Here is a 21,206-nt window from a genome sequence, read left to right on the forward strand (position 1 = left end):
TCTCTACTCTATACTCTGAAAGCAACTTTTATATAATGTACAGTGTTCTTAGTTCCTTATACTTCCAGACAGCAGTCTATGAGAACCAACTGACATCCTAAAGAAAATATATCCCTCTAACAATGTTTAGCAATGCAGTAAAATAAAATCTTCAAATTAGTATTCATTTTTTATTTTGTTTAGGTTTTTTATGAAGTCTGTGGTACCTCAACAAACAAAGCCTTTCTAACACCGAATCCTTGAAACTTGTGACATGCTTTCATATGTCAAATGTGTTTTTATCATTTTGACAAACATCGGGGTAATCCTACCCTAGGTTTAAGGGAGAGATACTAGCAAAACACAAAGCTTTTCCCACAATATCTCCCAACCTGCTGGAAATTTGACAAAACTTGCGAGCTGGAGACATTGAGATTACAAAAGAATGACACTGTGCTAAGACTATCATTATGTCTGATTATGTGGACTCATGTGTTTCATGTGTTGTCTGTTGTTGTCAGAATGGGAGGAAATATAGGCTAATACAGGTATCATCAGCTCTTCCTTGAACCTGCATTAGCAATGCATCATGGGAGTCTCCCCACTGCAATCATAATGACGTGTGTCAAACGTCTACCCAAATCTGATCTCCAATGTCCAACAAATTGACGCAGCTTTCTACAGTGAGGGGAAGATCCATTGTTCCTTGTATCCTTTTCAAGCCCCTTGACACATGAACAAATCATCATCTTCACAGGCGTGTTCAAGAATCCTGGGAAGGGATTGTTACGATATCGTATTGTCCGGGTGGTTGATACCAAGCTGTATCAACCAGTCCGATATATACGAAGCCACATAGTTGACTAACACGCGTACAAGATCCATCAGACACACCAGGCCGTGCAGGTGTCCGTGCCCAAAAGGATTAGCCCTGTCTTCTGATGTTAGCCCGGGTTGGGGTGTTTCTGCCCCGGGGGCCACACACCCGAACAATCAGGGTTGGGTAGAGTTGAGTAAGAAGCTATTAGATGTATTTAGCAAGGGGCAATGATAAAGGCTTGCACACATGGTTAGAGAAAGGATTTTGAGGACAATCTTGAGATGACTGTCCACTTTGAAGTGGACATCTTGGCTTGTTTGATGACATTATTAGGGTTTGACCATCACTGTTGGGGGTGGGCAGCAAGGGTATCAACGCTAGTAATCTCCGCAAGTATTCCAGGGAGGACCTTTCAACTTAATAATTACAGATAGTTTGAAGATTCCAGAAGAATTCAATCCAACCTTGAGACCACCCATATGTAATTAATTCTAGACTCTTATTTTGCAAATAATCCTTGTAAAGTCCAACAATGGCAACAGAAGGGCAACATCTTGAAACTATGCACATATGTCCCAAGCATCATTGAGAACCCTTTATGAAGGACTAAGCCCTGTACATTTATTTATTTATTTATTTATTTCACACAGACTAATCCATGTAATAAGTCTATATGGTTAAGATATCTACAATGCAACATTAAATATGAACTCACTCCTTCACTCTTCTCCATCAATCATATGAGCAAGTAAGAAAGGTTGAATGCATCCATAAGCAACACAGCATCACTACCACCCTCGGGGACATGGTACCTCCGTGGTGTAGTGGATAGAGATCTGCCCAGAGAGTGGACGGTCTGTGGCTCACAGCATCACTGCCACCCTAGGGGACATGGTACCTCCGTGGTGTAGTGGATAGAGATCTGCCCAGAGAGAGGTCGGTCTGTGGCTCACAGCATCACTGCCACTCGAGGGGATACGGTACCTCCGTGGTGTAGTGGATAGAGATCTGCCCAGAGAGTGGACGGTCTGTGGTTCACAGCATCACTGCCACCCTAGGGGACATGGTACCTCCATGGTGTAGTGGATAGAGATCTGCCTAGAGAGAGGTCGGTCTATGGTTCACAGCATCACTGCCACCCTAGGGGACATGGTACCTCCGTGGTGTAGTGGATTGAGATTTGCCCAGAGAGAGGTCGGTCTGTGGCTCACAGCATCACTGCCACCCTAGGGGACATGGTACCTCCGTGGTGTAGTGGATAGAGATCTGCCCAGAGAGTGGACGGTCTGTGGCTCACAGCATCACTGCCACTCTAGGGGACATGGTACCTCCGTGGTGTAGTGGATAGAGATCTGCCCAGAGAGTGGACGGTCCGTGGTTCAATTCCCCAGCCACGTCATACCCAAAGACGTACTTGCTGTAACCCGGTCTGGCGCTCGGCTTTAAGGGGATAAAACAAGGACTGGTTGGCACAGTGTCCATACACTATGTTTGAGTCGGGTATCCATGTTATACTGCATAAACCGACGTAAGTCCAGATTCAGCCAGACACACACACGTGCATGCACATTGCTATATAAGTGAAATAATCTTGATAAACCATTTCAACTCACCCACCAGGGGACATGAATGTTCTAATGCCCTTCTCAATCCTGGTTCCGTAATGGCTACATGATGAACTCCCTACCATCCCTTCTACACAGGATTCATAAAACATCTCTGTTCCTTTTTGAAACAAAAAATAGTTTCTTTTTAAATTGTAAAAAAAATTTAAAGGACAGACAAGGCAGTTCAAAGAAGCAGCTCATTCACCTGCCATTCACAAAGCTTCAAGCTGTTATTTTTTCTGGAAAATACACAGCTTGAATAAGACGACATAACATCAATTCATTTGTTTACTTTATACTCCTATTTCAAAGCATCTTATACAGAAGCAAGCAACTCACTTAAGACATAAAAACTCTGCAAAGGATTATCAGGGCATAATGTATCATAATTGGGAGATTTGGATCATTAAAACACTTTCAAATTCTTAAATAAACTTTGATAAAAATTTACAAGATATATATTCAAATTATACAATAACCAAACAGGTCTACTGCTTTTGTAATTCAATGTCGCTTTCTTGACATCTCACAAACAAATTGAGAAAAAGTGTGTACTAAACTTAATGTGTGTTTCTCATGGTAGTTAATATGATAACTACACAGCAACACAACAATGCTACGACTACAGTTCGTGTGTTGCGTACAATACCTCGCCACAACGCACTGTCCGACTCCTCTACATGGAGAATCAGCCGAGCTCGTGAAACCCTATTCAGGCGGCAAAAACAGATATATGTGTTAATTCAGATTTGTTTCCCATCAGTGATTCGCAGTCGTAGCCTGGGCACATAACAGTTGTGGAATTCATCCCAGGAACATCATTATGTTATAAAGCCTACTTTTGTCGCTTAACGTGCACAAAAAATTGATCTTCGTAGTCAATGTAGCCAATTTTCTCCAGCACTGACCTGATAGACACCTGTACACTAACGAGATAATACCTGTGTATCTGCTCAACCATCCTCGTAGGAAGTCATCTTTTTTAAGTCGGAGGTGAGTATGGGAAAGGTTATTGGGTGCAGAGACACCCCGTTTAGGCCTATTAGCCTTAGACGACAACAAGATAGGTGGATAGGGTGTACAGAAGACAGGCAGAATCTAGCGATGCATTTACGGAAACCAGTGACCCCGGCAAGTCTGTGTGAAGTTTGTCGGCGATGCTTGTCGGACGAGCTATTAGATGACAATAAGAGAGGGTCTGCTTGTGATGGACTTGTAGCGAGCCATTACACTGACAATACATGCTGGCATCAATGCTCTCGCGACACCCCCCACACCCCATGTGACAAGACGCATTGAACTCATACTTTGATACACCTGGGAAACGTCACAACGAGACAAACTCTCTCACCTTCCAACTCACTGTCTCATTGAAAATTTATGATTCATCCCATATTATTTTCAAATTTGCATGGCTCATTTTTCTCACATAGATTGTATATGTATATCCAAACAGGACAATAATAGGATGAATGTATTATACCGGTGTCCTTTCTCACTACAGAGTACGTGTGATGGATAAAACTGGCAGTTTCATCAACTCTGACTTGAACTCTAATTCCCAAACCGATCTATGTATACCACTCAAAAAAAGTTAAGGACCATTGATACTTTCATATTACTAAACTAATTCTGTCATGTAATATAACTATAGTAATATGAAAGAATCGGGTGGTCCTTAACTTTTTTTGAGTAGTATACATAGATCGGTTTGAGATTTAGAGTTCACGTCAGAGTTGATGAAATTGCCAGTTTTATCCATTTTATCCAAGTTGTATATATCAAAGCTTTGCAATATCAAGCTGAGAAATACGGAGACAAATATTTCAACAAGTAATAACTACATGCCATCACAAAACTTATAAAACTGATTAATACAACCAAATGAGCAAAGAAATTAAAATTGACATAGGAAATAGAAAAATTAATAACTTTACCAAAAAACAGTTTTTTGTTAAGTAAATTAAGAAATCGAAATCAATTAACTGATGAATGGAAAAGAAAATCAAAGTTGCAAAATAAAACATAGCACAAATAAAAACTCCTTGATATTTATTTTGGCTAAAACTACGTCAAAATACCAGACATTTTTTCAGCGGCCAAGACAGGACATGTCTAACGAGAAATCTCAAAGACCATCAGCTCCACTTCATAATGACTGTATCAGCAACGACTTTAAATATTTCCCTGGTAAAAGTCAACGTCTCAGACACCACGACAAACAAAGGGGAAGGGAACTCTAACATTTGAGCCATGTTAATTTGCTATAGAACTCTGATGGGAGACAATGTGAACAAGCTTGGGGCATGTCACGAGTCCGAGGCGTATTACTTTTAAAACAATCAGCCCGACCGACTGACCACGGTGACGCAGTTCCAGTACTTACTACCATTTCTAACATGAATATTTCGACGCAGAAAATGCCCCTTTTAGCAATTTTATTTGAACGACATTTTTGTTCAATTATCCTTATTGAGCGGTTTAATTGTTTAAAATACAACTGCTAAATTGGATTATTTGCAGCCTCTTGACATGTTGACTGGCGGACGGGGTTAAAGACGGCGCAGGCGGGAACACACAAACGGCAAGTGTAACGTGTTTGTTGCAGTGTGTGACAAAATGCCGAAAATGGCCAACTTGCCATGCTTGGCGATCTAACCAAACAAGACCGACATGACAACTACAAATTTACATTTGTAGAAGTTATTTGCTGCAAACCAATTACACACACACACTGTGTGTCTGTCGTCTTCTCGGCCCTTATCTTGTTGAGGCCGCTTCTCAACACGTTTAAATGCTCGTCGTTTACATGGCTCAACTTCCGTCAGAATTAAATTGGGATTAAATAATTCTTGAGGAAAATGACACCATACACAATAACACTGGGTAATTAATGAAAGCTTGACGAATCAATTATATCTGTCGCTCACAAATATTCAAAATGAGACCATGGGATGAATAGTCAATGTATTTAGCAGATTATATATATTCAATTTAATTGTTTTAACACCTAAATAAAAACCTAAAATACACCATTAAAACACTTAAAACATTTTTAAAAAAAACTAAAAAACATTAAAACACTTCAAACATTACAAAAAACGGTTTACTTTTTCAAAATGATCTTATTGGAAGATTGTTCTAAACTCAAAAGATAAAAGTTCAAAATATCCAAATTTATAACTTAAAAAAAGATCAAGAAATAAGTATCATTACTCATACCTTACAGAAGGCAAAGCCCAGCCATTCCAGTACAACTGCTTGTAGATTGTGAGCAATTGTTATGTATAACAATGTAATGTACAACAATCATAACAGAGCTATGCATTACAATGCTGTAACTCCCTTGTGGGATATAAACCTGCTGGTTGAGTGGACGGTGTGAGAACGGACAGGACTCACACAGAGTCCATTATACAATATGTGCATACACACTCACACGCTGGAATTCAGAGGAAGGAAAGAAGACAGAGGATGTGAACGGAGGACAGCTAGTAGCAGCCATCACTTGGACAGTGACATTCTACACACTTCCTTATATAGACATTGACTTGCTGACAGTGTCATTATCTTTATGGGTCTACGATGTACAGGCATGTGTAAAATTGTTGGTTTTGGTTAAGGAAGAGTTAAATGAACTGCTTGAGTTGTCGTTATTGTTATTATGAATGTATGACTATCTGTTCTAAAACCTGTTTACATATTGTGTTAAGTCTTTGATATAGGAACTTAAGGAAAATATTTTTCAGGAATTTTACTTATGTATTTCCTTGTTGACCTCAAATATGACTAACCCTCTCCCAACATCACCAACCCCAGTAACCCTACCCTCACACATCACGAACCCCACCCTCACACATCACTAACCCTCTCCCAACACATCACCAACCCCACCCTAACACATCACCAACCCCACCCTCACACATCACTAACCCCACCCTCACCCCCACTAACCCCACCCTCACACATCACGAACCCCGACCTCACACATCAATAAAATCCACCCCAACACATCACCAAACCCGTCCTCACACATCACGATCCCCACCCTCACACATCACGAACCCCACCCTCACACATCACGAACCCCACCCTCACACATCACTAACCCCACCCCCACTAATCCCACCTTACACATCACTAACCCCATCCTAAAACATCACTAACCCCATCTTATACATCACTGACCCTCTCCCAACACATCACCAACCCCACCCCAACACATCACAACCTGAAACCCTACCTTCCTCACCCATCTCAAACCTCATCATCACCCCACCAAACCCAGCCAGCACCCACCTACCCGTATGAGCATCACCCACCCTCCCTCACACAGGCAACACCAACCTTTGATCTTACATCATATTCATCTGAAACATATCACTGCTAACCTATCAAGTTATCAAATGTTCAATAACATTATCGACATAGTGTAGAAATTGTTCAATAGTACATTATGAATCTATCTCCTGACTATCAATTACTCATTTGCAGCAGACACTTCAAAGCAGGCTGTCATGTTTTTCACAAGAGGACCACATCTGTATATTTTATCAGACAGACTCGGATGCCAAGAGCTGTCATCCAAACCCCTGACAGACGAGGACTCACCAAACCCTTCCACAATCTGTGACAGTCGTTTTATCGACAACATCGAGCTGATGTCCCAGTTAATTTTCTAGCCATTGTTTGTCAGCCGGACTGCTTTTGCACTTTTCGCCGCGCTAGTCACCACTGGCTTAAACTCAATTAATTACAGGTAATACATTGTTTTCTGTCAGGTCTCTCAACATGGCTAACGCACCTGAAATCATCGCTGGCTTTGTAGTCGAAATCAATTAATGACTCGTGTAATTTAATATTGGCGATGATATCAATATTATCTGCTAAACAGATGGTGAGGAATTGATAAATCTCTTCCAACTTTTATTCCAATAAAAGGCCCAGTCACTGATAGCAAGTAGCCTCTCTGGTAAACACAACCCTCGTTAATCAATTGCGGGGATGTCGCCAGGTAGATCTGGACTGGGGAGGATTGGGACGAAGCCGTGAGTCGTGGGATGGGGGGGGACTCTAATTGGCTGACCGAGAGGATGCCTTACTGCCTCGCCAGTGGTGTTGCTGACTTTGTTATGTGGGAAACAACCCAGACTGGGCCAACATTGCTCGTTCCCGTTCCCCATTACTATCATCCTTTAAAAGCTTGGTCAACACACTACAAGGCGTACCGTTTGCCAACAACATATTGTCTTTGAATCGCAGATTTCACCAAGCTGGCCCTGTTATGTCATTTGTCATTTGTCAAGTGGGATAATCAATCGCGCTAAATGATACCAATAAATGTCTCAGATTGTCCACTAGGCCTTGGATAACCTTTCTGTATTACCCGTACTCCAATACACACAGTTTTACCTCAAATACTAACTTGGTCCTAATGAATTTCTACCATATGCTATGATATTGATATCTGGACATCGGATGCGGAATGGCTTTTCCACGGCATTTCGACTTCTAAAGAGGTGTAATAGATTCAGGGTGGGAGATAAGGGTAGGAATATTAGAGTTGGTGTTGGTTCAGGGATAGCAATTCTGTTGTGATTGGACATTCTAGTGTGGGGCCCCTGATTTGTGCTGGGAATGTGGAATCACAGTGAGTGAGTGAGTGAGTGAGTGAGTGAGTGAGTGAGTGAGTGAGTGAGTGAGTGAATGATTTGAGCATGAGAGTATGTGAGAGAGTAAAATGAGTGGGTTTGTGAGCGAGTGAGTGAATGCACATGGGAATGTGACTGCTTGTAGAGGGGGTTAGGCATTCAGATTATGGGGTGGGGCTGGGGCTGGGACTAAGGGGACAGGCATTCAGATTATGGGCTGGGGCTGGGGCTGGGACTAAGGGGACAGGTACTCAGATAAGGGGTGCGGATGGGAAGGGGCTTGGGCTGGAGGTCAGGTACTCAGATTAGGGGTTGGGCTGGGGGGTCAGACAATCAGATTTGGGGGTGGGGATGGGGGTCAGCCACTCTGATTAGGGGGTGGGGATGGAGGTAAGGCATTCAGATTAGGGGTAGGGATGGGGGTAAGGCATTCTGATTAGGGATGGGGATGGGGGTCAGGCACTCAGATTAGGGGTGGTGAAGGGGGTCAGGTACACAGATTTGGGGGTGGGGATGGGGGTCAGGCACTCAGATTAGGGGGTGTGAATGGAGGTCAGGCACTCAGATTAGGAGGTGGGGCTGGGGGTCAGGCACTGAGATGAGGGGTGGGGCTGGGGGATGACAGGAATACTGGGTAATGACATGAGGGGCTGAGAGGCATTACCAAGAGGGATACACCGTATCATGACAACAAGGTACAGGGTTTAATTGGCTCTCACCACCAGTGTAGACAACCGGAACATCTGTCTGTTACTGTCGTGGGTTTCGAGGGCCACAAATATAACAACCACTCCACGCTGGGACAAAAAACATATCTTCATTTAAGAAAGTGGCCAATATCCCCCTTCATGATTTATCACAGACAACGACTAAGTGCAAATAGAACCCTTCTTGCTTATCTCTCACCACTGAGAGGTGACAACCACACCATTTGGAAATCTCCTCAGGGTTGGGACTTCTATCAAACGTTTCACTTACATAATTGTGAAACTTGCAGTACGAGGCATGCATTGCAGCGAGACTTTAACCACCATGAGTACAGAGGATGGCTACACCTTCCAGGGGAAATTGAAAACCACAAGTAATATTTATAGCTCCTTACTGAGACAATGAAGACATGCACTTGATAACAGAAACTTGATCCTGGCTTTAATCTTGTAGAATTTACTGTTGATGGGTGAGTGAGTGAGTGTGGTGTTATGCTGCTTTAAGCAATATCCCAGCAATGGTGGGGATCAACCCTTATGGGAAAACACTGCAACCACTGGGCTCTTCCACCATTGATTATGCACTTGGTGCTCGACAAGTCTAATTATGACATGTGATATTACCCTTGGATTTCTGGTGAATAAAAAATCAAATAAGTGAGTGAGTTGGGTTTAACACTGTCTTTAACAGTATTCTAGTCATATCACGGCGTGTCAGCTTAAGGGAGGGAAGCCTGAAGTGATGCAGGTCTTAGAGGCACTTTGGTGAAACAGCACAGGTATAGTGCTGACAAACCTAGAAACAATCGGGGTGAACCAGGATTCGAACCCACAATCATAGGTTTCTGGCGTGCCCAAGGGACGCAACTCTGCACAGCAAATTGTGGCGCCTTAGACGACTAGGCCACCCGTGCCCCCCATAAATAATAAAGAATTTAGACAGAATCTTTTGTATGGTTAATGAACTTGAAACGATTTAAGCATTATGGAATGGCAGTTCTATTCACGTTAAAGTGGGTAATATAGTCCCATACATCAACTGGTTTGTACGGTTATACTTCATATCTTCAACTGGTTTGTACGAATGTATTTAATCTTGATAAGGTAAATGGCAGAAAATTTGATGTCTCAAATCCTAATATTTATTAAATGAATAAACATATGCTAGTTGTAATACTGAACAAATCCATATTAATAATGACATCTTACGAACCTACATAACACTTATAACTTGTTGTGTCACTCTATGTGTGGACACAAAACCATGTGATACAGGGAATACCATGAAATGCAAGAATACCATGTGATACAAGAATACTATGTGATATAAGAAGAATACTATGTGATACAGACAATACCATGAAAAGGAGGAATACCATATGATACAAGAAGAATACCGAGTGATACAAGAATACCATGTGATGCCAGAAGAATGCCATATGATACAAGAAGAATACCGAGTGATACAAGAATACCATGTGATGCCAGAAGAATGCCATATGATACAAGAAGAATACCATGTGATACAGAAAATACCATGGAATACAAGAAGAATAACATGTGATACAGACAATACCATGAAAAGCAAGAATACCATGTGATGCAAGAAGAATACCATGTGATACAAAAATACCATGTGATGCAAGAATACCAAGTGATACAAGAAGAATACCATGTGATACAAGAATACCATGTGATACAAGAAGAATACCACGTGATACAGACAATACCATGAAAAGCAAGAATACCATGTGACACAAGAAGAATACCAGGTGATGCAAGAATACCAAGTGATACAAGAAGAATACCATGTGATACAGAAAATACCATGGGATACAAGAAAATTGGAATTCTCATCAAGGTCTGAACAGTTGTAGTGGGTTTATCTCCCCACCAATCAGGAGACAAGCGAGACTGACAACCACTGTTCAGCCCAGCCAGCACTTGGTGTCAAATAACAAACACAGACTTTATTTTCCTGCATAAAAAAACCAAGGAGGCAAGTTCTCACGCATAAATTTGGCTCAACATGTCTATTAGTTGAGAGTGCATGGTTGCCACATCTGTCTCCCATTTTGTGCTCTGTCCCAACTCTCTCCCATCACCATCCAGCAGTTGATAAGGACAGCACACTCACAGGCCCGCCGCTAAACTTTGTCATCAACGTCATGTGATGAGGGGATGGTTTGGGCCATTTTATAAACTTTGATAAAACCTATCTCCAATCTTGGTGGACACGTACACATAGGACAATTCACGAGATACAATAGTCCTGCACAATGACTGTGGAATTTATATTTTTATGGTATTTTTGTTTTTACTAAAAGTCTAGGTAAGTCTAGATCAAACTAACCAAGTCTAGTTTACTTGATTCCACATATGAAAAAAGCAGAAGAGGAAAGGCTCTTTCGAAAAAAAATTATTATTATTTTAAAGACATGTTTTCATTGACTAAGTGTTAGTCTAGTGATACAAATGCACACGCAGATCACGGCTGTCACCTTTAGAAGGATTAATTTCTAAAATCAATACGCCACAAAACTTTAAGAGAAGTTTAATAAGTGGGAACACCTAGTAACTGTCTAATAGCTATTGATTTTAAACTCAATCAATAATATATGAACTGTCAATTATGAATTTTATACAAGTCATAATGCTTAATACTGAAATGGCTCATACTGTGATTTATGTTATATTACAAGGACAATGAGCATCTTAAATTTAAACCTTAGATAAGACAAATTTCATTGTGCTGTGACATTTAACTAATAATAATAGTATCATTAAGTAAAAAATATTAATTGGAAAAATTACACTTACATAACTGATAAAAAAGACTGACAAACCATTATCCGTATCATTCAATGCCATGGAATTATTATCAACAAAAGGACACCAATCAACGCACGACTAAAAAATCCCTAATTTTACGTTATTATCGTCAAATAATCAGCGGTAAATTGACTTCAGATGGTGATCGACACTATGACATTTGTGTGAACAAGTTTAACCAGAATGTCATTCACATATGAATGAAATTCATCTTTACTAATCACTTAGCTGACATACCAATCTAATATGCCAGACTGGATGGATCAGGGTGATCGTTGTAATCAAACCAATTGATGTGCCAAAGCCTGGCCAGATAAAAAGATAATCACACCTCTTGTAACAATTACACAAATACCAAAACACGTTAGAATTAATGCTACCTTAATTATACACACAATCATAGGTCTTAGTACAATGTATCAATTAAGATGTTCTTAAAACTTTTTTTATCCCCAACTATCAAATGTATGAAAACAAGATTTGGTTCATTTGCAATATAGGTAGGCCTAATACTGAACACAAGTTGATTTAAACAAAGTTCTATGTACTTAAAAAATATGTGCTTAAAAAATATGTGGCTTATTTATGACCGATATTAACTTCATATCACTCTGGTTTCATTACAATGCTAAATCATTAAATGAAATATGTATTAAGTAAAACCATCATTTAACAAAATTTCAATATTCAATGATAACCCGCATGACAGTCATGGAAATTGTAAGTATGTATGTACATAATATTTGAGCAAGCATAAAAAACTTAGCCCTCTTACCATGAACAGAAGATTCGTGGGAGCTAGGATATGGAGACAGAATCACAGATGGCGCCAAACGCTTGCAGTGATTCCCACGGTAACCAAGAAATGCTGCGACTTGTTGCACTGTCTGTTTGGATCACACACAAACAACCTGTTGTAAGATCTCAACATCTTACGAATCCTCCCATTGGCTGATGGGTAAGGATGGACCTGTGTATGTCTCACGTCAGGGAGCGGAGCCTTCTGATTGGCCGACCTCTTCCCAATCACGGACAGTCATAGAGTCTTACTTACCCAGACTGTGACCTCAGAAAACACTTGCTTATCAGGAACAATACTCAGGCAGCTCCCCAAGTTGCCCACCCCCCTCTCCATCCTCCCCTCCAGTGTCCTCATCAGTGGTCTTACATCTGTTTCCCCTAAACAGGACAGGAGGATTCCTTTAGATTCCCAAGCCCCAAGCCATATGTTTTCCCCATCCGACAACTTGGTCATTGCATTTTGGCTGTCATCGGTGTGTGGCTTCCGCAATGACTACAAGCCCTGCACAAGAATGTTTCTTTTGAAATATCATTACAAAATACATCAGGTTTTAGACATTTTTATTGCTGCTATCACTGGCTTTTTTAAATATGTTTTTGTGTGTGTTTTAAGAGTTATTTTTTTAACCCTTATATCTTTGTTCTACATGGCTTCAAGGCTTGAAACTAATATTTTCCTATAATTACAATCTTGTTATATGTTACATGGTCCTGTGTATTTATTGATAAATTTAAACATTACATAACTTCATCACAAACACACATATCACTCAAATGTCGCTCAAAGATCTACTGAAAACTATAAATATTTATGTTTAGATAAATGTAATAGTCTGGAAGCAAGAGACTCATTAGTCCAGTATAATTTGGAATGTCTGCATTTAATTTAACGCAAACCTGTCTAGCGGATACAAAGAGGCAAGTCTACCGAGCTATTTAAAAAAACGAAACATTTAAGTGGGAGGTTTTGTGTAATAAAAGAATTTATAGACAACATGTAAGTCAAAGCCATCATATGTTGGTTGGAATGGGGTTGGTTTGATAAGTGTTGGTTGTAATGGGGTTTGATAAGTGTTGGTTGTAATGGGGTTGGTTTGATAAGTGTTGGTTGTAATGCGGCTGGTTTGATAAGTGTTGGTTGTAATGGGGTTGGTTTGATAAGTATTGGTTGTAATGTGATGGGTGTTGGTTGTAATGGGGTTGGTTTGATAAGTGTTGGTTGTAATGGGGTTGGTTTGATAAGTGTTGGTTGTAATGGGGTTGGTTTGATAAGTGTTGGTTGTAATGTGATGGGTGTTGGTTGTAATGGGGTTGGTTTGATAAGTGTTGGTTGTAATGTGATGGGTGTTGGTTGTAATGGGGTTGGTTTGATAAGTGTTGGTTGTTATGGGGTTGGTTTGATAAGTGTTGGTTGTAATGGGGTTGGTTTGATAAGTGTTAGTTGTTATGGGGTTGGTTTGATAAGTGTTGGTTGTAATGGGGTTGGTTTGACAAGTGTTGGTTGTAATGGGGTTGGTTTGATAAGTGTTGGTTGTTATGGGGTTGGTTTGATAAGTGTTGGTTGTAATGGGGTTGGTGTTGGTTGTAATGTGATGGGTGTTGGTTGTAATGTGATAGGTGTTGGTTGTAATGTGATGGATGTTGGTTGTAATGTGATGGGTGTTGGTTGTAATGGGGTTGGTGTTGGTTGTAATGTGATGGGTGTTGGTTGTAATGTGATGGATGTTGGTTGTAATGTGATGGTGTTGGTTGTAATGTGATGGGTGTTGATTGTAATGTGATGGATGTTGGTTGTAATATGATGGATGTTGGTTGTAATGTGATGGGTGTTGGTTGTAATGTGATAAGTGTTGGTTGTAATGTGATGGGTGTTGGTTGTAATGTGATGGATGCTGGTTGTAAGTGGTTGATCTCCTGGATTGGACATTAGGGGTATGGAGTGATTACGTGAAGTCTTCATTGGGGTAGAACGGATGGAAGATTGGCAAGAAAAGCCTATATATCGTACATGGTCGCAAGACATCACAGACAGTGCAAACCAATGTATACAAATTATACCAATGTCCAATCTAACTTCCTGTCTCACTTTTCATATTATGAGTAATTCAAAATTGGAACAACTAATTACTTAGATAATGAGACAGATAAGCTCATTACATCAGCGCTGCTGCGGAAACTCCATGCTCTAATTGAGAGGGAGAGAAGAGAGACAATTAGCAGGATCCCGGGAGGAAGGACTCAAGAGAACTCTTCAGAGTGGAAGACACAAAGTGGTAATGTGACACTGAGCACGCTCACGCTCAACAGTTGCTGTAGGCAGGATAGTAACCCTCAAAGACTTTGTGCACAGTCCGCACCAAACTCAAATCTACATTTCTTAAGTTAGTATCTTTGCCACAGTAATCTTACACTTTTTAATTAACAGAACTTTGAAGGTCCCTTTCACAGAAAAAATTGAGCTCATTTGATTAAAAAGTTTTTGACATAATATTTTTATTTGATTTATACTTTTTTAAAAGTTTGAATCTTTAAAGTTATAAACAAACTTGAAAGGAATATTATATCATAAGGCTTTGAAAACAAAATCGAGTAATATAAATTTAGATTAACCTATATGCAACAGGTACATATATAAAATTATTACCAAAATTGAAAGGACAATCACAGGTCACGTGATTAAAATAGAAGGTGTGTGTGCATGATTGAAGAGTATAATAGCGTACGCAACAGCCATTTCAGAACTGTCCATTTAAAACAACTCCAGTTAATTAACCAACGGTTAACTCTTTACATATACCTTACACATCAACACATCCCTGCAAAGGCCTTGTGTTCACACCGCGGAACACAAGTCTGTTTATAGTCCCACTGACAGGATATATTGCCCACATATGATCCCCACTTGCATCAATTTGCACGAGTATATAAGCCACATGTTATCCACTAGTATTCCATATCTAGGTGTTATTGTACATTATACTCTCTCGATTCCTGGTCACCCCATGTCTTACAGACCCCCCTGCTGTGTCTGCGAGTCTAAAACGACTTTGTGTTTTTTGCTTCCATTATAGGGAGAATGTCGGAGTGTGATCGTGTCCTATGTCCATTATCTGTACACTTCCCAGATGTGGCTGCTGCCGTCCCCCCCGAGCAGCCTCGACGACATCAAACATGAGGCACGCGGGGACGTATTCTGCCCGCGCGACACGAGACTTCTGGTTGCGATCATCTCCACTCTACGCCCTTTTAACAGTCGTGGAAAAACAGACATGGACTAAGACTCCAGGCTCTAAAAGCATTGTCCTTTTGCCATTTTCCAAATGTATCCTCAAAACTATGTCAAAATATGTCAGAACCGCGGCAGGTTAGCTTACATATACTAGCAGCATCTGCAGCTTATTTCCTAAAAAGCCATTTTCAGAGAGTCAGATCAACTGGTCATGGGATGGACATGTCACAAGCATTGGAAACATGACAATATGTCCTGAGGGCTGTATACGGAGGCTGTATACGGAGCTGTATACGGAGTGTCCATATGTCCTACTCCACACTTCCCTGTCCTGCTGGCTTGACTGACATCTCCCACTAGGCTCCATTTCATACACTAAGTATCTAATCCGATGTCCATTTCAAGATTCCGTCATTATTCTTTCATGTTTTAGATATTCTAAGAAATGTGACTTTTTTAGGAATAAAACTGCATTAGCTTTTATCTACATCAATTACCCACCAAGAATATAAATTCAGGATTCTTTAAAAGCTAATTATGCCCACAAAATTATGGACTATTGGAATTCCTAAAGAGAGAGGGCTAGGTAAATGGGCAGTCAGTCCAAAAAAAGTTTGATAAAGTCATTAAAAAAACAACTTTGGTACGGTAATTACTCTGGGACAATATGTTAGCTTCACACATGGCACTGATAGCAGTTTTTAACCTGGCACCAGACCACAAAGAATGGTTCTGAAAACTTCAAATTACCTTGAATTTTGCAAACGCAAGTATTTTAATGAATCATTAAGAATCAATACTTAAAGATAGGAAACAAACAAATTATGCATCAAGTGTGTCTGTCATCTATTTCGTCTTTGACCACAAATGACATCCAATTTCTCAATCTCTTGCAAACATGCATAGACACTCACACAATCATCCACGGAAATGGTTCTGAATTTACGCAAGATAACGCGTCCCTGTTGATTCCAAGATAATGACTTAAAGACACAAAGTGATCGTCTGTGTTTCATGCTCGTCTTTACCGAAGAGACAGTGCTCAAAGTGTTTAACAGTTAATCAAAGTAGGATAATGACGGCCATTACCTCGGCTGATGTGACATGCTTTGATTTGAAACTCAATCTTAGCGCAATAACAGACACTTCCCTAAGAGGAAATTATCAATTGCAACAGATTGTGAGAGACAATTGAGTACGGGCAGGTAGAGGCTGTGGTCGGTACGTGGATGTCACACGATGGAAGAATGCCTCATCTCCACGTGCTGATCAATACCCAGTAACAATGTGTTCTTGTGGGGAGAATATTGATACCTGGCCGCACTTTATCATACCACACTTTCAAGGCATCCACGTTTGATGCTTTGTTCAATACAGATACTCAGGGACTTCAGACTAGCTTATATTTTACACAGTAATATTCCTACTGATTTGTGTTCCTACAGTTACTCAAATTCTACAAACAATAAAAAAAGAAGTACCTTGATATGTTCTAATCTATATTATTAAAAGGAGTTTGAATTTTTTTGAAAGAATTATGATTATTAAATTCTTCTCAAATTAAACTTATTCAATTAGAAAATAAATAATACTTTAATAAGTTTAAGACAGTCAAGCAGTCCCTAGAATGTTTGAGTGTATGATTCTAATTGTGTGAGTGAGTCGGGTTTAACGCCCAGTATTTGATAGTAAACTCAAAGGGACCACTAATTTTAGTTCATTTTAAACATAGTTCTTTATAAGCATTTCAACTAAAATATACAGCAAATGTCCGAGATTATTATAAGCATCACGGCATGTCAGCTTAATGTTGGAGGTGGGGCGGTCGGGTAGCCCCGTGGTTAAAGTGTTCGCTCGTCACGCCGAAGACCTGGGTTCGATTTCTGACATGGGTGCAATGTGTGAAGCCCATTTCTGGTCTCTTCCCACTGTGATATTGCTGGAATATTGCTAAAAGCGGCGTAAAATCAAACTCACTCACTCACTCACTCACTAATGTGGGAGGAAACCTAAAGTGCTGTAGGTCTGAGATGGTTACCACCTCGGTGAAACCCACAAGCACGGGTATGGTTCTAAAAGAACAATAACTTAGTATAAGATCATGACTGAATGGTCACAATGAATTGACCTGGCGAATTGAATTCAGTGCTCATGCTGTCAACCATTGGTTTGTCTCGCCCAGATCTAATTTTACAGTCTGTAATTAATAAGTTGGAATATTCTTCTTGAAATGTACATTAAAACAATCACTCACGATAAGACAAAGTGAGTGAGTGAGTAAGTTATTACGTCACTTTTAGCAATATTCCAGCAATATGACTGTGGGGGACACCAGAAATAGGCTTCACACATTGTACCCATGTCAGGAATCGAACAGGGGTCTTCGGCGTGACGAGCAAACGCTTTAACCCCTAGGCTACCTGACCGCCCCAGGTAGACAAACAAGGTTTCTAAAAATGGTCATATATCAACCAGTCAACATCATGATGAATGCATCAACAACTCCATATTGTCCTAAAACAGTTATTGATTTGACGGGACATCTCACACAAGGATGTAAAACTGTTCAATATGTATTTGTCAATACTCATACAGTCAGTGACAAACGCCATACACTGAAGTTGATTTTATAAAGTTTTTGTTGTTGATAGGCTTGAAATTAACTAAAACTATCCGAGATGATGCTTATGAAATTGACAGATTACGTCAGCTGTTCATCGTGGACACACAACGTTTGTCAACCAGAACATCCTGACAACGTCACAATACAACACATACTAGAACCTTGTAATGATATCAATACCATCTATTGACGAAATATTGCCAACAGCACTTTATGATTTATATATCAGGACACAAGGGCTAGGACGAGTCCATATTTACTCCCTGGGTACCCACCCCCTATAACCCGACCCCACTCGGGTACCCGCTGTTGGTCTCAGTGATAATAGGTACAAATGTCCGATGTCTGAATAGTTTGACCGTAGCCCAGGCAAAATGTATTGAGTGAGTGAGTATGGTTTTACGCCGCTTTTAGCAATATTCCAGCAATATCACGGCGGGGGACACCAGAAATGGGCTTCACACATTGTACCCATGTTGGGAATCGAACCCGGGTCTTCGGCATGACAAGCGAACGCTTTAACCACTAGGCTACCCGACCGCCCCCAAAATGTATTGAGATACTCGTATGTGGCTGAAAGGGTTGTTTAGTTAATAGGGATGTCACAATTGACCAATGCTTCGAATTATCACAAATTTACACCTGACGTTATTATACATGATATGATATATGACAACCCTTCAGGCGCTATCAGTTCTTTTCAATTGTGAAACCTTTCGACCCATATCTATTTTATCATCCAGACAAAATTTACAGTTTACAATACGTCTAAATTACTGCTGGCAATAGGAGTGACAATTAGCCATACAGTAGCCGGTTATGCAACAAATGTTTGATAACACTTGATATATGCATAGATACAAATGTATATCAATTCCCATTAACTTCCCTCAAATTAATCTCCAGTTAAACTTTTCCTGTCGTACTCCAACAATTTCCTTCAAAATATCAATCACCCTGTCCCAGGGCAATTCTAAACCTCGGTGAAATTGATGTCAATGACTAGCTGGCTGACATTTGGGAGTTATCTCCCCTTGAAGGTTAAAAGTGGTAGTACATGCTAAATGCAAATGACACGAAGATCAGGAAATCTTTAATCCGCAATCAATATGGGATGAGTTGCTGTCAAGGATCACCGACCCCCTCTTGTTTGTCGATCCCAGTGTAGCTCTTCGCTGTTGGAGGCTTAATTACTTATACACTTCGTTAATATCAATTGTCACTTGTCGACAACGATCGTTCTCTCTTCGTGTTGACCAGCTTCCCCTTTGATAGTGTCAATGATGTGTCAACGCGCAGCACAAAAGCTGTATCGGACATGACGGCAATCAGATGTGATGACTGCGATGCCGTTGTCGTTTGGTATGCTGGTACCGTGATTATCTCTGAGACAGCTCAATATATCATAACCCCGGTGAGACGGCAGTGTACTTTCATCAGCTTTCCACAGCCGCGGCAATAGCGAATTCGTGCTAATGATCCCGAAAAAGTTTGACAAAGAAACAGAGGTTAGGGAAATTAATTAATCATGGAAGCAAAGGTGTAAGTCAAGCTCGCACTGCCTGGTGTCTCCACCTGGTGGCAGAAAATATAACGAGACGCAAGACTATTAATTTGAATAGAGAATGAGCTAGCTTCAGATCAGGCAGTTTGAGAAGAGAAGAGAACCTCGTTCAATGGCGGTTGTCCCCAGGATGTAATCACCCACCACAAAGAAATAAGACGTTAATCTCAAACAACGACACGCAGCTAAATCTACCCATCCTGCCAAACATCAATAACTCACATGAATGAACTCCACGAACAGCTGAGGTTAAGAGAATGTCTATTGTTTATACAAGTTTATAGTTTTATGGGAATAAAATTACTTTTTCTAACATACCCGTTTCAATTAAACTGAGATTGAAGCTCCCGTTGTCGTTTGATAAACAGAAATTGACATTTGCTTTCTCTCTTTTATGACATATTTCAAAGAAAGATCAAAACTGTGCCGTCTTCTTGAATGGAAAACGTCATGGGCCAGAATATCAATAGGAGTTAATCACAAGGGTTTACAAATGAGTTGGATTGATTTGTGCTCCACATACAATTAATCAGAGCCTCATGAAAAAGATAGGAAGCCATATTCCAAGAATAACAGAAAATAAAAATCTGGAATTTAACATCAAACGTCAGATGACATTAAAATATGAATATCCCTGACACCACATGGGTTTCTGCAAAGTTTTATGAGGTCTGTTAAACCATTTATGAGAAAACATTGATTCATAAACATATCGCAAGATGTTCATGTCTAGCACCAGGTCAATTTGATTCTGCTGCTAAAGCAAACCTAAAAAAATAATTTTGTTTTGTTTATATAAGTATTTCTTCATCAGCAAAAGATAAAGGCATTAGGCATCCATCTTCTTTTATAAGTTGGTCAACAAAATCTTTGGCCTAAAATTCAATGAAGAGACCAAATATTTTTTGATATTTCCACTTCCACAAAAGTACTGCTACTGAATAAAAAATAAACACGTTTTAACATGGCACGATACTGAATGATAACTGTTTTTGTTTTTTTGTTAGAATAAAGATTTTAAACATATTATTCACCATCCCTTACAAACAGTGTTAATAAGCTGTCATGTTTTTGTTTCATTTTACCAAATTATACGAGTCGTTTCATTATTCTTTTTAATTTCAGTTTCATATTGTCGGTCCAACCAAAATATAATGTAAAGCCATGACTGAACAGATGCTTATGAATAATATAATGATCTCTTTTTCTTTTTCAATACAACAGTACAAATATCTGTGGTCATTGGTGTTATTTAACCAATGGTTTAAGAGCACTGTAATCTGACCTGCTTGAGTATCTGTCTCACTTAACATTGTTAGAAATTTCATGGCCCATTGACCATCCACTGATGGTCATCCCTCTGTTGTCACCCATTGTCCACTTATTGTCCTCA

The 21,206-nt window shown here is 40.0% G+C and overlaps 1 protein-coding gene across 6 annotated transcripts in view; it reads right to left on the reverse strand.

Moving 5' to 3' along the window:
* LOC124152259 (histone-lysine N-methyltransferase PRDM16-like) overlaps positions 1-21,206 on the reverse strand; it is a 140,857-nt gene that overhangs the window by 32,416 nt on the left and 87,235 nt on the right. Inside the window, exon 1 of one of the 6 annotated variants that reach the window (XM_046525133.2) lies at positions 12,372-12,630. The exons of 4 other annotated variants lie outside the window; for them this stretch is intronic. In XM_046525133.2, coding sequence (XP_046381089.1) covers positions 12,372-12,374 — 3 coding nt within the window. In that variant the 5' untranslated portion in view covers positions 12,375-12,630. Of the gene's footprint in view, positions 1-5,628; positions 5,711-12,371; positions 12,631-21,206 lie in introns of those variants that run through there. One more of the 6 variants, XM_046525134.2, reaches the window with a different exon arrangement.

Source organism: Haliotis rufescens, unplaced genomic scaffold (genome assembly GCF_023055435.1).
Source record: "Haliotis rufescens isolate VD_foot unplaced genomic scaffold, xgHalRufe1.0.p SCAF_13, whole genome shotgun sequence".
Lineage (NCBI taxonomy): Eukaryota > Metazoa > Mollusca > Gastropoda > Lepetellida > Haliotidae > Haliotis > Haliotis rufescens.